This window comes from Coregonus lavaretus (genome assembly GCF_964263955.1).
Source record: "Coregonus lavaretus genome assembly, chromosome: 31".
Lineage (NCBI taxonomy): Eukaryota > Metazoa > Chordata > Actinopteri > Salmoniformes > Salmonidae > Coregonus > Coregonus lavaretus.
In genome coordinates, this window is record NC_140018.1 from 16,683,281 (window position 1) to 16,696,789 (window position 13,509).

A 13,509-nucleotide genomic window follows, 5' to 3' on the forward strand; every position below is an offset into this window, starting at 1 on the left:
TCACACATTCCGTAGTCACCTTTGATCACAAGGAGATGAGGGCGGATATAAAACCGGGGATCAGGCCGTTGTGGTCAGTCAGATTCTGGGAATAAAGACTAGAGGAGAAATATGTCAGCCGTCCACGGAAAACTGAGGGTAGGAGACCTAACTCAATTCCAGATGTACCCCGACGGACACATGGAGAGGAATAGCATGCTGCATTCAGGTTGGTTACAGCGTAATTACGCTCACGTTAAGCGCAATATCTCTGTAAATCTTACTGTCTTCCTTCGTTACATTATATATTAATGCCATCGTTCTTGGTTTGGACAGATTATGGTGCTGCGGATAGGGAAAGCTACTTCAACTCTGCAAACTCCATGGGACAGCGAGCGGACAGCATGACCCATCGAAGGAAGAGAACCAACTTCACCCAGCAGCAGATTGGGGTGCTGGAGAAAGTATACTCCGACACCAAATACCCTGACATATACCTTCGCGAGAGACTGGAGGCTCTCACCGGCCTACCAGAGTCCAGAATTCAGGTAAGGCACCAGATTTACAAGTTGGCTAAAACACAAAAGTGAGTTTCCATGATAAAACTTGGCAAACTGCCATGGGCAACATTTTCTAGGCCTACCGACCCCAAAAAACAAACATGACTTTAAATGTGAAAAAAAAAACATAGGCTCTAATACGTTATCTTCCACAGGTGTGGTTCCAGAACCGACGCGCAAAGTCCCGTCGCCAGGAAGGGTCGTCCTTGTCCATGAAGCGCAACGGTTTTGCCGCCAACGCCCCCGTGGCCCCGTTCGCGCAACTCAATCACCGAATGCCCCAAGAGATTCAGAGAATGTTCAATTTAGCACTGGGGGACAACCTCAGACCACCACTCCACACCCGGGCGGAAGAAACGCACGCCAAGACAACACTACCCACGAAAACGGGTAACTACGAACACTCGACTATCCCTTATGTTTACGATGCGTCCATAAATGGGAATAGCAGAAAAGTTGAGCAAATGAAACAAGACGAGTTGAGCGTTGCGGTTCCGTGCAACAACGTTCATCCGTATCACAAGGGAAATGGACTTTACATCAAGTCCCAAAGCAACATAAGCTGTAGTGCAGGTCCAAAACATGTCCTGGTTGAATATGACAACTTTCCCCCAAACAAGACCATAGGTCCCGAGATGAAAGTGGTGATCCCTCCTATTCCATCACAGAACTTCGGCAGGTCCTCTCCAAAGCAAATCGCGTGCCAAGTACAGCATCCTCAAGTTAAGACCAGACCTCATAACTTTGGCCACTTCTCTCCCATTCGTGCCAGCAAGGCTCAAGAGTTTTCTGATTCGGATTCAGAGTGGGAAAACGGTGCCATGTCTGGCTTTGGTGACTTCATGTGAATTTTCTGTCACTGTGAAATTGAGTGGTGGTTCATAACTTCAAAATGAACTGATGTAAGTTTGTTATAAAGATACACTTATTTATTGTATATTATTTTGATTGTCTTCGTTTTCAAACAGGCTACCAAATAAAATATATATTACATTTAATCTACCCGTGCTGTGTAATTTGTTCCTCACCTATCCTTATCAATTGTCACAAAGGCATGACATTAGTTTGCTTGGCTATATGTTTAATATAAAATGACAGCAAGGAATATTTACAAATTCCCATATACAGATTTACAAAACAAAAAAGGTGAAATGGAGAAATTCTGGGAACAAACATTTATCACCTCAGTATTGTGTTTGAATTTAGGTTACATGTAGGCCTGATGCTTCAACAGTGCCCTTTCGAGGCTGTCAATCCATTTGAGTCAACTGCATCAAAAACCAGAATTCTCATTTTACAAAAATACTAAAATCTCTTCAGTGCACACAAAATTACAAAAGCCATCTCAGAGGGTTACACAAATGTCAACGATAAATCAGAGTACTCATAAAGGTATTGTACAAATATCTACAATAAACAATTTTACAAAACATTCTTTAGCCTACCCTGTGCTTACTACCAGTGGAGTAAAGGAACACAAAAACATTGACTCAAAGGGAAGCTCCAAATGCTAAATCTTGTTTTATCACCAACTCTTAAAAATAAATATGGATTATAATAGAAACTGCTTGAAGTACTGTTTGGCACATGAGACCATAGAATAAATCTACAACTGGAATTTTGTGTGTGAATTCTTGCAGTGACCAAAGTCTAGTCTATAGACCAGGGCCGGTTTGACATTACATTTTGTCCGTGTTCATTACAGTAAACAAATCATTTTCAAAGACATATATACAATAAAATCAAACATGTGGATGACAGACAGCTGTGAGAAAAGTAAGGATATTTCCCCACAACCACGGAAACATAGCCTACATGTTGAGCCAGATCATTTCAGTGGGGGCTTTTTGTTTGAAAGTCAGGGGATCCACAAACCGACCTCTTCTTTCACAGTCACTCGAGATAGTGTGTATGTTCCACTTAGTTGGTGCTGACCAGGCCGCTCTCTGTGTGTGTTCAGACCGTGTTGGTGTTGTTGGCTGCAAAGGCGTGGAGGTTTCCCAGCTGACTCAGACCACTCTGGATGTGGGCTACGTGAATCTCTACGTTGTTCTGGAAGCAACTGCACAGGCAGGATAGGACAAACATTAAGACCAGGTGAACATGCACCCGCCATCTTGGCCATATTGCTATCCCTTCCTCTGAAGTCTTCCATCACTGTCATCCATCTCCCCTCATAACTCTAAATAGGACGAAACATTGGGCAGAATGGATGTGAACTGTAGAGGCACTCACCTGAGGTTGGAGGGGTCTATTGAGCTTTTTATGTCGTTCAGAGAGTCAGTCAGCGATTTAAATTCAAAGGAGTTCAGGTCTCCTCCCTCAGCCAGACACTGGAACACAAACAAATACATGCTCAGGCAAACAAATCAATTGAGTAGTGCTGTGATGCTGTGTCTGTGCACCATATACTAACCTTGATCTGCAGCAGTAAGGCAGTAAGGCCTGAGATGAGGTGTGTGAGGCTGGCGTTGGAGACGCACTGCTGGTCGTCACGGAGGGTGTTGGTCTGCTGCACCATCTCCTTGGCCTCCTCCTCACAGCGCTGACGCAGCTCTGTGGGCCGATCTGCAGGAGCCATGCCCTGATCTGGGGCCAGCTGGAGAGGACAGAGGGGCATACATGCTTCGATTCATATTGTCGTATAAAACTGTTCTGGGACCAGCCGAAGAAACAAATATGCAATTTATCGGCACAACGTCATTATTGAGACACCCTTCGTTGATTATCATCTAAAGACGACTATCGCTGATGTTTTGCTCGTCTCATGCCTTCTTGCTAAGTACACTCCTAGGAGGTAAGACAATCTGTTACACATCTAGCTGCAAGACAATGAAATATAATAATAATAATAATAATAATAATAATAATAATAAGCCATTTAGCAGATGCTTTTATCCAAAGCGACTTAGAGTCATGCGTGCATACATTTTTGTGTATGTGTGGTCCCGGGATCGAACCCATTACCTTGGCGTTACAAGCGCCGTGCTCTACCAGCTGAGCTACAGAGGACCCTTTTACTGAGATGAGACCGAAAGATGTGCCAGTGTGTCCTCACCTCATAGCAGAACTGCTGGACCTCGTGCAGCACCTTGTTCAGGTCTTTATTGAGCTGCTCCAGCTCCAGGACTGTGGTGGCATAACGCTTCTGGAACTCCAGGCCTATAGGCGTCGAGCACGATTTCTACAAACACACAACACATTTAAATGTTAAGCTGTATATATTTACTTTGTCACTTTTTTACTATTTCTATGACAGAATACACTATTAGGAACATTGTCTGTCATAGTACTGTCTTAGTATTTTCTGGGAGCCTACCAGTTTTTCAGCCTCTGCGTTCATATCCTTCAAGTGCTTGATGTGTTCTTTCTTGATCATGAGGATCTTGGAGAGCCTCGTCTAGGAGGGAGAGATTCTTAGTGGGACATATTTACGTTTACATTATGCTATATTATCCTAGAAGCAGAGCCAAGACAGGAAGACTGACCACTTGGACGAGGAACTTGACAGGGAATCCTCCGAGTGTGTCCCCGTCCGCTCCAGGGAGTTTGTTTTTCCATGGAGACTGGCTGATGAGGGGATCATTGTCCTGTCACAGGCATAGATGTGTCAATTCCGATGGCAAATAAGCAAAGCAATATTGAATACAATTGAGAGACAATTGTCAGTCAAGGATCAGTCATAATCATGTTATAGCAATAGAAGTATATGAACCATTCACAGTAATCTCAAATAAAACTGTAACGACGTCACCTAACCAGTATCCCAGATTTCCTCAATCAGAAATTAATGATTAGAAGTGATGAAACTATAATGTGCATTGAAGTCATTGTGCACTGTTTCCTGCTTACCATGAGGACAGGTGTGGTGGCGGCGGGGTAGGTCACTCTGGGAGGGGTCATGAAGTTCTGGAAGCGGGAGGGTCTAAGTTTCTGTGCGAAGGTTGAGATGGGCATGGTCTCGTTGGGCTCGTTACTCTGGAGAGGGAAGAAACAATATAATTAAATCAACCTTATCGTTGGTAATACAGCAGAAAACCACTTATTGGCATTATCTTGTTCCCTTGTGAATTACTGCTGATTTCCATGTAGCATGTTTGTGATTGAAGGATGTTTCTAAATGCTTTGCTTTTTAAGTTGATATTTTTCCATGGACTTTAGACAGCACTGCTGGTGATGGACAAAGACTCAGGTTTCTCTGTACGTTTGATGTCTGCCGAGAATCCCTGTTCTAACATGTCAATGCTGAATGAGTGTAATGAAGACCAGGCGTACCAGCACTTCGTAATCAGGCACGGTGTGTGTGCCCAGCCCATTCCGGTCAAAGGTCACACGGTAAGTAGCAGCGCCCGTATCCACGGCATCGATCTGCCCAGTGAACAGGCCGTCATGGACTCCCCTAAGACGAGCTGGAACACACAGAATCCATCTAATCTGGAGATTTACAGGGGACTTTAGGTGCTATGACTACAGGTTTGCTGATAGCTACTTTTAGGGTATGGGCTGCTGGTATTTAAGAAGTTATTTTAGTTGCCATCACTACAGTGTTTTACCGGTGACTTTGGTTCCTATGACGAGCGGCAGGGGGATCTCGTCGGGGAGGTCTTTGCAGTGTGCCACGTCAAAAAACTTCCTCTGCTGCAGCATACGCATCTTCTGCCTCTTCTGTCTCAGCGCAGTCCGCTCCTCAGCAAAGAACGCAGACGAACACCTAAAGGGGAACATTTAACTAAGTCAATTAGACACACAGAGCTGGTATACTTAGTGTGCATGAAAAAGACAACCAAGAAAGGTTTCTTTCTTTAATTAACATTCCAGGATATTTCCCTGAGATTCCACGGTGTGCACAAGGTGTTTATCATTGGTGTCTCGAAATAATGAAAACAGAGAGGGATATTCATGGGGACAATCTATTCACTTCAAAAGGACACCGAGAAATGGAGAGCAAAGAAAATCAGATTTGGAAGGTCAGTCTTTAAAAAGAGAATGTGCTGTAATAATGAACAATACCGTCTGGGTTTCCCCATCAGTCTCCTGATTGTACCCCACTCCACACGGGTCAACTTCCTGGTCTTCAGGTTGGGAAAGGATTCCTTCAGGCACAGGCAGAAGTCATTGTCCCCTTCAAATAAAGGTCTGGGTGGAGGAAAAGGTGGCAGAGGTCAAAGGAATTCCACACTGGGTGTGTGTGTGTGTAATACAGCTGTCGTGGTAGTGTAGCTTACCCGTCGATGTTAGAATAGAACCACTCGTAGATGCACCATTTGTGTGCTTTAGGAAGTTTGAGGAGGTTTCTCAACCTCAGCCCGATTCTCTGAGACACTTTCTTATCTGGGGTCGTCACATTAGCAAACTTCTGAAAGAAAACAATCAAAACAAATGAACAAGAATTAAGTCACTAAATAGTTTACAAAAGCACATTGGGTTATCCTGAGCTATAGTAGTTGATCTATAGGAGGAAATGCTTTCACATTGCTCCTCTGGGTTTAAAGGAGGCTGTGTATTTGCAGTGAGGGGATAGGACAATGATGCTGGCCAAAAGCAAGGCATTTATTTTACAGATGCAACAGGGTTTGCTTTGCCCTGCTGTGTGAGCTGGAGCTATACCTGGGGTACAGAGGTGACCCTCTGGCTCCTTCTAGGGGATCTGGATGGGAGGCGCTGCTCCTCCTCCTCCCTAAACAGTCTGCTCCTCTTGGAGCTCCGCGTGGGCTGGACACAGGGAGGGGAGGGTCAGCATATAGGTGAGAATCACGTCAATGCTTTATAAAAAATGTTTTCAAATGTGCAGATAGTATTGCTTATTGCACACGCCTATCCCATCTAAGATGAAACGGGGGCACTGATTTGTTCAGAATACAAATGAAGTGTCAACCAGGTAGAATTGATTGTGCAAATCAGAACATTGAGGGTAACTTTGACAAACTGCTCATGGGATGTGCTGATAAGAATATCAGTGCCCACTTAATCAACAGTGATTGAATCACCAGAGATAAAATCAATACAAGACCTAAAGAGTTTCAAAGGATAGATGTGACGAAGGGCTAGATTGGCCATCTCACCGTTTCCATGGACACCAAGGTGTGTCGTCCTCTCGTGTTGTGAGATTTTGTTTGCTTCTCATTCAAAGTATTTGACAGACTGCCCTCTGGAGATTCACAAAATGTGGCGTTATCAAAAATAGATTAAACTTGCATCTTACAAATCACCACTGCTCCCTCATCGTTTACAAGTCTATTTCCCCAAACTCTGAAATGTCCTCCTTTCCTAGTCTCCTTCCTTCTTGACCCATACAGGGCTCGAAATTAACGCTTGTCCCATTGCCCAGGGAAAATAAATTTAAATTATCCATTCGTAAGTAAAATAAATACCTGCAAAAAACACAATATCAAACAATTCGGCTACTCCTATCAGAATTGGATCAGTATCCTCCGGATGCAATGTGTTGCACACGGTCCTCCCAATCTCTGCAGAGCGCATCGGAGTATAATTATTGTAGGCCTGCCTACATTGACAGGCATGAGCGGTCTTTCAATCATGCAGTCGCAAGATGCGCTTTTGAGATCAAAGCGAGCCGCGTGTGCACATTTGTTGATATTCATTGCTAGTTAGTGAGTTATTTGCTCAGTTACAGCGCATTTTTGGTCTGCAATGAAAATCCTGGTGTGCCAGTGGGCCGTTGCCAGAGGAGAGAGAGAGAGCCATTTGTGCAGCAGGTAAAATAATGATATACATGACTAACTAAATAGCCAATTCAAAACATATTGTATAGTTTGGCTGGTTCTCACTAGTTCACTATTAGCAAGTATTAATGTCATTGTCATGTCCTAAAATAAAACTTTCCACTGGCACTCATGTACACTACCGTTCAAAAGTTTGGGGTCACTTAGAAATGTCCTTGTTTTCGAAAGAAAAGCTATCTTTTTGTCCATTAAAATAACATAACATTTATCAGAAATACAGTGTAGACATTATTAATGTTGTAAATGGCTATTGTAGCTGGAAACGGCTGATTTTTTATGGAATATCTACATAGGCGTACAGAGGCCCATTATCAGCAACCATCAGTCCTGTGTTCCAATGGCACGTTGTGTTTGCTAATCCACGTTTATCATTTTAAAAGGCTAATTGATCATTAGAAAACCCTTTTGCAATTATATTAGCACAGCTGAAAACTGTTGTGCTGATTAAAGAAGCAATAAAACTGGCCTTCTTGAGCCTAGTTGAGTATCTGGAGCATCAGCAATTGTGGGTTCGATTACAGGCTCAAAATGGCCAGAACCAATAACTTTCTTCTGAAACTCGTCAGTCTATTCTTGTTCTGAGAAATGAAGGCTATTCCATGCGACAAATTGCCAAGAAACTGAAGATCTCGTACAACGCTGTGTACTACTCCCTTCACAGAACAGCACAAACTGTCTCTAACCAGAATAGAAAGAGGAGTGGGAGGCCCCGGTGCACAACTGAGCAAGAGGACAAATACATTAGTGTCTAGTTTGAGAAACAGACGCCTCACAGGTCCTCAACTGGCAGCTTCATTAAATAGTACCCGCAACACACCATTCTCAACGTCAACAGTGAAGAGGCGACTCCGGGATGCTGACCTTCTAGGCAGAGTTGCAAATCAGTCCTACTTGTCCAAAGAACAAGTGGCTAAAAAAGTTAATGTCAAGCCCTGCCATAGGTGAAAGGACTGGTTTCCACATTATTAATTTATCCTATCACGTCTTCTGCAATCAGTGGTCATACAGTAAAGGAGAGTTCACTACTTAAAACTACATACTTACCACATCACACAATGACATCAGTGAATAAAGCGCATTGACAGACTCAGACTAACAATTGACAAGTTAAGAGTTCAAATGGGCTTAGTTCCTGGTCTATGACACATCACCTGTGTGTTGCATTTTTAAGCTCTTCATTAGAGAGGCTTTTAAAGACTCCTAATCCAATGAGGGACTGACATCTCCAAACTTTTGGGAAAAACAGGGTCAAAGTGAGCCTGCAGTATACACAATACATAGGCTACATACACAGACAGGGACAATCAATGCAATGTGTTAAGCTACAGTACCTTTAAGACTGACTAGCGCCTCTGCTGAAGAGCCTGCAATCAAGAGAAGAGAGGGGGAATTATCCGAGACAGACATGGAATATGTCCTCCCCTTTTACAAAATCCTGCATACCTATTCATCCTTCCTCTCGTTTGAGGACTGCGTGACTAAATCCAAACCCATGAATATACACTCACTCAGTGGCCAGTTTAGTAGGTACACCACCCCGTTCACGAAAATAGTTACCTCCTACAGACAGTAACCCAGGTGACCATGGCTTGCTATATAGAGCAGGCAGACAGGCATCCAGTTACTGTTCGGTTGAACGTTAGAATGGGCAAAATGAGTGACCTAAGCGACTGAGCGTGGTATGATCAGTGCCAGGCGCGCCGGTTCCAGTATCTCCGAAACGGCTGGCCTCTGGGCATTTCACGTACCACAGCAGCTAGGGTTTACCGAGAATGGTGCGAAAAAAAGAAACTCCAGTCAGTGAAAAACAGCTTGTTGATGAGGAGAAGGGCAAGAATCTTGCAGGCTAACAGGCGGGCGACAAACAGGCACATAACGGCGCAGTATAACAGTGGTGTGCAGAACGGCATCTCGGAACGCACAACTCGTCGGTCCTCGTCACGGATGGGCTACTGCAGCAGAAAACCACACCGGGTTCCATTCCTATCAGCTAAAAACAAGAAGCGTCTCCAGTGGGCACGCGATCACCAACACTGGACAATTGAGGAGTGGAAAGACATTGCCTGGTCCGACGAATCCCGGTTCCTGTTGCGTCATGCTGATGGCAGAGTCAGGATTTGGCATAAGCAGCATGAGTCCATGGCCCCATCCTGCCTGGTGTCAACGGTACAGGCTGGTGACGGTGGAGTAATGGTGTGGGGAAATTTTTCCTGGCACACGTTAGGTCCCTTGATACCAACTGAGCAACGTTTGAAAGCCATACCTTGTAGAATCCATTCCCCGAAGAATTCAGACAGTTCTGGAGGCAATGAGGGGTCCGACCCGGTACTAGGTGGGTGTACCTAATAAACCGAGTGCCTATGGAAAGTCTACACCCCCTTGAACATTTTGTTCTGTCAGTGCCTCAGAGTTTCATGCATTTAAATAAGGATTGTTTCCCCCACTTATCTACACACCATACTCCACTTAAAGGGAATGTGAAAAATTCTATATATTTAAAAAAATAGCATTGGATAAGTCTCCACCCCCCTGAGTTAATGCTTGGTGGAAGCACCGTAGGCAGCAATTACAGCTGTTAGACTGTTGGGATAGGTCTCCACTAAATTTGCACACTAGATTTGGCGATATTTGACCATTCTTCTTCACAAAACTGTTCAAGCTCCGTTAAGTTCATTGGGTAGCAATCGAAGTCATGCCACACATTTTCGATTGGATTTAGGTCCGGACTGACTGGGACATTTACATTTACCTTTTTATTCCTTAGCCACTCCACTGTAGCTTTGGATGTGTGCATCAGATCGTTGTCATGTCATGCTGAAAAGGTGAACTTCCGTCCCAGTTTCAGCTTTCTTGCAGAGGGCAGCAGGTTTTCCCTCAAGGACTTTTCTGTACATTGCTCCATTCATTTTCCCTTCAATCCTGATAAACGTAACGCTTTGCATTTCAATTGTAGTTTCGTCAAACCACAAAACTTTCACACATGGCTAAAGAATCTCGAGTGTTTTTGTTTTGCATACTTCAAAACAGGATTCAAGGTGGGCTTTCTTGAGTAATGGCTTCCTTCTTGCCACCCCGTGCCTCTCCGATTCAGAGGAGTTGGGTTATATTGCATTAGATACATTTGAATGCATTAAATTGTGCAACTAACTAGGTATCCCCTTTCCCCTTCTTTACAGACTTTAACCAGTCTTGGCCATAAAAGTTGCCTTTGGACTCTTGGCAGCCTCTCTGATCAGTCTCCTACTTGCTCGGTCATCCAGTTTGGAAGGAAAGCCTGATCTAGACAGGGTGTTGGTGATGCCATACACCTTCCACTTAATAAAATCGTCTTGACCGTGCTCCAAAGGATATTGAAGGGCTTTTAAAATATTTTTATACCCATCCCCTGATCTGTGCCATTCCACAACTTTGTCCTGGAGTTATTTTCAAAGCTCATTGGTGCTCATGGTTGAGTGTTTACTCTGCAATGTCCTACCCAGCAGAGGGAACCTACAGGAACTGCTGAATTGATCCTGAAATCACTACAATTTAACACAGGTGGAGGCCAATTAACTTGTGTGATTTTGAAGGTGGTTGGTTACACCTGAGCTAATTTAAGATGTATATTACATTACAAGGGGTTGGACACTTATCCAACCAAGCGATGAGTTTGATTTTCTTTTTTAATCCATTATATATTTTTCACTTGAAGTTGTAGGGTAGGGTAGGGTAGGGTAGGGTAGGGGAAGAGAGATGCATTTTAATTCCAGGGGGGTGTAGGCTTTCTACAGGCACTGTATAAGAAAAACCGTAGGTCAAATAAAATGTGTAATATTAGTGAGAATCCCAAATGTGGTGTGTCATAGTGAGGAATAGATGAGCTCCATCAGTCAGCAGTCACCATATAGCCCAGGGGCATCTGTATATGCAAATACTAAGAGCGTTGGGACAAAACAATGCTCATTGGAGAGAATGTAATCTTTACTAACCCAATAACCCCAAGGTCAATTATTGAGAAAGGCTACCTTGTTGGACAAAGGTAGTTAGCTAAATACATTTAGAAAGAATAGCAGGTGGTCTGACAGTTCATATTTCAACTCTCTACAATCGATGTTTGTTAAATAATACCTTGGAAATTGGCAATTATTGTGGCTAGAACCGTTACCAGAAAAATATGTCAGATAATGACAGCTAGCCAGCAGTATGACCCCTCACATCACCCATTAGACGGCTGTTGTGTCAGTGTCTTGTCTTGACAGAGAAGACTGAATAGGCGATTTGTTTTTAGATGTTAAAGCAACAAGACACCTATACAAAGTATTTATTTTAGGGAACAGTGGATAATATAAGCAACTCGCTAACAGTTAGCTAAATGTAGCTAGCTAGTTAAGTAAGTTAGGTACAAATATTCAGAAATCAAATAAACAAAAAAAGCTCAGCTAGCTAACGTTAGCTTGCTAGGTCGTTAGCTAACGGGCAACAAGCCTGCTAACCTTTAGTTAGCCATAATGACCATCGCCTAATTATTTTTAGAGCAGGTAGCTGGCTAGCTAGCTAGCTAGCGTACTAATGTTAGCTAGCTAGCTGCTTACCAAGCTAACTTGCTAACAAGCGTTAGCTCACTAGCTTTTGCGTCTAGAAAATGAGTTTACAAACGCTTCAGGAAAAAAGTGCGACAAGTATTCAGTTAATAATAGTAACACATACAAGGTTTTAAAATAAGCATTTCCTCACATAATTGTATTGGTAGTTTAAAAGTCTTGTTAAATTCGTGTTGTTACTTACTCTCATCTAGCTGGTCCATCTCCGCCATCTTGAATTAGCCGCGCTGCTTTTTTCAAAGACCATATTGTCAAGATGCATTCTGGGACAGTGTGTCTGGATGGCAATTTTTTAGGGACTGAATTTATAAGTTAACACCTTGATAATAAACAAGTACATTATTATTCTCATGTAAACCGTTTATTGAAAGTGATGATTAAATTGGGTAGCAATCAAATACATACATTTAGTTATCTAAGCCCATATGGCATGGAGAGGGTAGGAAACAACACATCTGCCATGCTGACCCTCAACACTGGGGCCCTCAGGGGTGTGTGCTTAGTCCCCTCCTGTACTCCCTGTTCACCCATGACTGCCTGGCAGCGCACAACTCAAACACTCATTCCACATAGCTATTATGCTACCTGAGGCAAATGCCTGGCCCTGGCCAAATGCTCTGTTTAAACACAAATTAGACTCATATGAGCGAGATGTTATTTTTTTTCTAAATACAAAATATACACTTACCGTCAGCAGTTTTGCAAAGTTGCACCAGGAAATGTTGAATGGAATGGTCCAATGGAAATGCGAGCGCAAGGTGAGGATGTGTCGTAGCAGAGGCTGTCAAAACAAAGCCTGGTGCAACTTTGGTAAACTGCGTACAAGTACAGTAAGTTTATCTTTTGTATTTGAAATATTTGGTTCTCACTTATATAAAAGTTAAGTTCCAAAGGTTTCCAAAACTGTATTGCAAGCGAGGATTAATAACATTCCTAAATGTTAAAACAGAGCATCAGGATTGTAGTTCACATGGAGCCAGCTGGGGTCCATACCTTCAGCTGAGAACCCAAGAGGGGGACCAGCTGTAGGCCCCCTTGGAGTTCTCGAGAGCTAACCTTAAACATCCTGTGCGAAGGGGGAAAAAAAACTCTATAGATATCCCTGTATAATTAACCTTGACAAGACAACAATACATTAATGAGAGGGCTTCATGAGTTACTGGACCATGCAGAAGCTCATCGACCATAGCTGTGGGAAGTAGGGGTGCTTAGGGTGCTGCAGCATCCCCTGAAAAATCAGAATAAATTTTTTTATAATAAAAAATGTAAAAAACAAATATTTTCGCAAAAGTAGTGCACTGGGCCTTTACTAGTATTAATAATAATAATAATATGCCATTTAGCAGACGCTTTTATCCAAAGTATGTGTGCATACATTTTTACGTATGGGTAGTCCCGGGGATCGAACCCACTACCCTGGCGTTACAAGCGCCATGCTCTACCAATTGAGCTACAGAGGACAGATATAGAAGTCTGTAGTGCAGGCAAAAAAAAAATTCTTCAGCACCTCCGTTTTGGCAAAAAAGGTAGTTGTATAATTAGGAACAGTATCTTGCAGGATTCATTTGCTGGAATTGAAAGAGTTGTTGCCCTGTCCCTTTCTCTGCAATTGTCATTCTAATGGGTCCAGAAATAACAAAACCCTGT

The 13,509-nt window shown here is 43.1% G+C and overlaps 2 protein-coding genes across 5 annotated transcripts; one reads left to right on the top strand and one right to left on the bottom strand.

The window, feature by feature from the left end:
* Positions 1 to 111: 111 nt before the first annotated feature.
* mixl1 (Mix paired-like homeobox) lies at positions 112 to 1,387 on the top strand (the record flags this gene model as incomplete). The annotated part of the gene is made up of 3 exons (XM_084148710.1): positions 112 to 208; positions 316 to 527; positions 695 to 1,387. The coding sequence occupies 3 exons, from the start codon at positions 112 to 114 to the stop codon at positions 1,385 to 1,387; spliced, it is 1,002 nt and encodes a 333-aa protein (XP_084004836.1).
* A 215-nt stretch (positions 1,388 to 1,602) lies between these two features.
* Positions 1,603 to 12,080, bottom strand: lin9 (lin-9 DREAM MuvB core complex component). Of its 4 annotated transcripts, none has more exons than XM_084149234.1 (15): positions 12,047 to 12,080; positions 8,614 to 8,646; positions 6,602 to 6,687; positions 6,147 to 6,251; positions 5,765 to 5,895; positions 5,550 to 5,675; positions 5,093 to 5,250; positions 4,815 to 4,948; positions 4,392 to 4,517; positions 4,028 to 4,129; positions 3,859 to 3,939; positions 3,598 to 3,723; positions 2,956 to 3,138; positions 2,775 to 2,872; positions 1,603 to 2,601 (listed from the first exon to the last, which is right to left on the bottom strand). In XM_084149234.1, exons 1-15 carry the CDS (start codon positions 12,072 to 12,074, stop codon positions 2,496 to 2,498), a joined length of 1,623 nt encoding a protein of 540 aa, XP_084005360.1. In that variant the 5' UTR covers positions 12,075 to 12,080; the 3' UTR covers positions 1,603 to 2,495. The 4 variants fall into 4 exon arrangements, with proteins under 4 accessions (XP_084005360.1, XP_084005361.1, XP_084005359.1 ...); XM_084149235.1 differs by lacking the exon at positions 12,047 to 12,080 and adding an exon at positions 10,032 to 10,201 and having other exon boundaries at positions 1,606 to 2,601; XM_084149233.1 differs by lacking the exon at positions 12,047 to 12,080 and having other exon boundaries at positions 1,606 to 2,601; positions 5,765 to 5,892; positions 8,614 to 8,782.
* Positions 12,081 to 13,509: the final 1,429 nt, after the last annotated feature.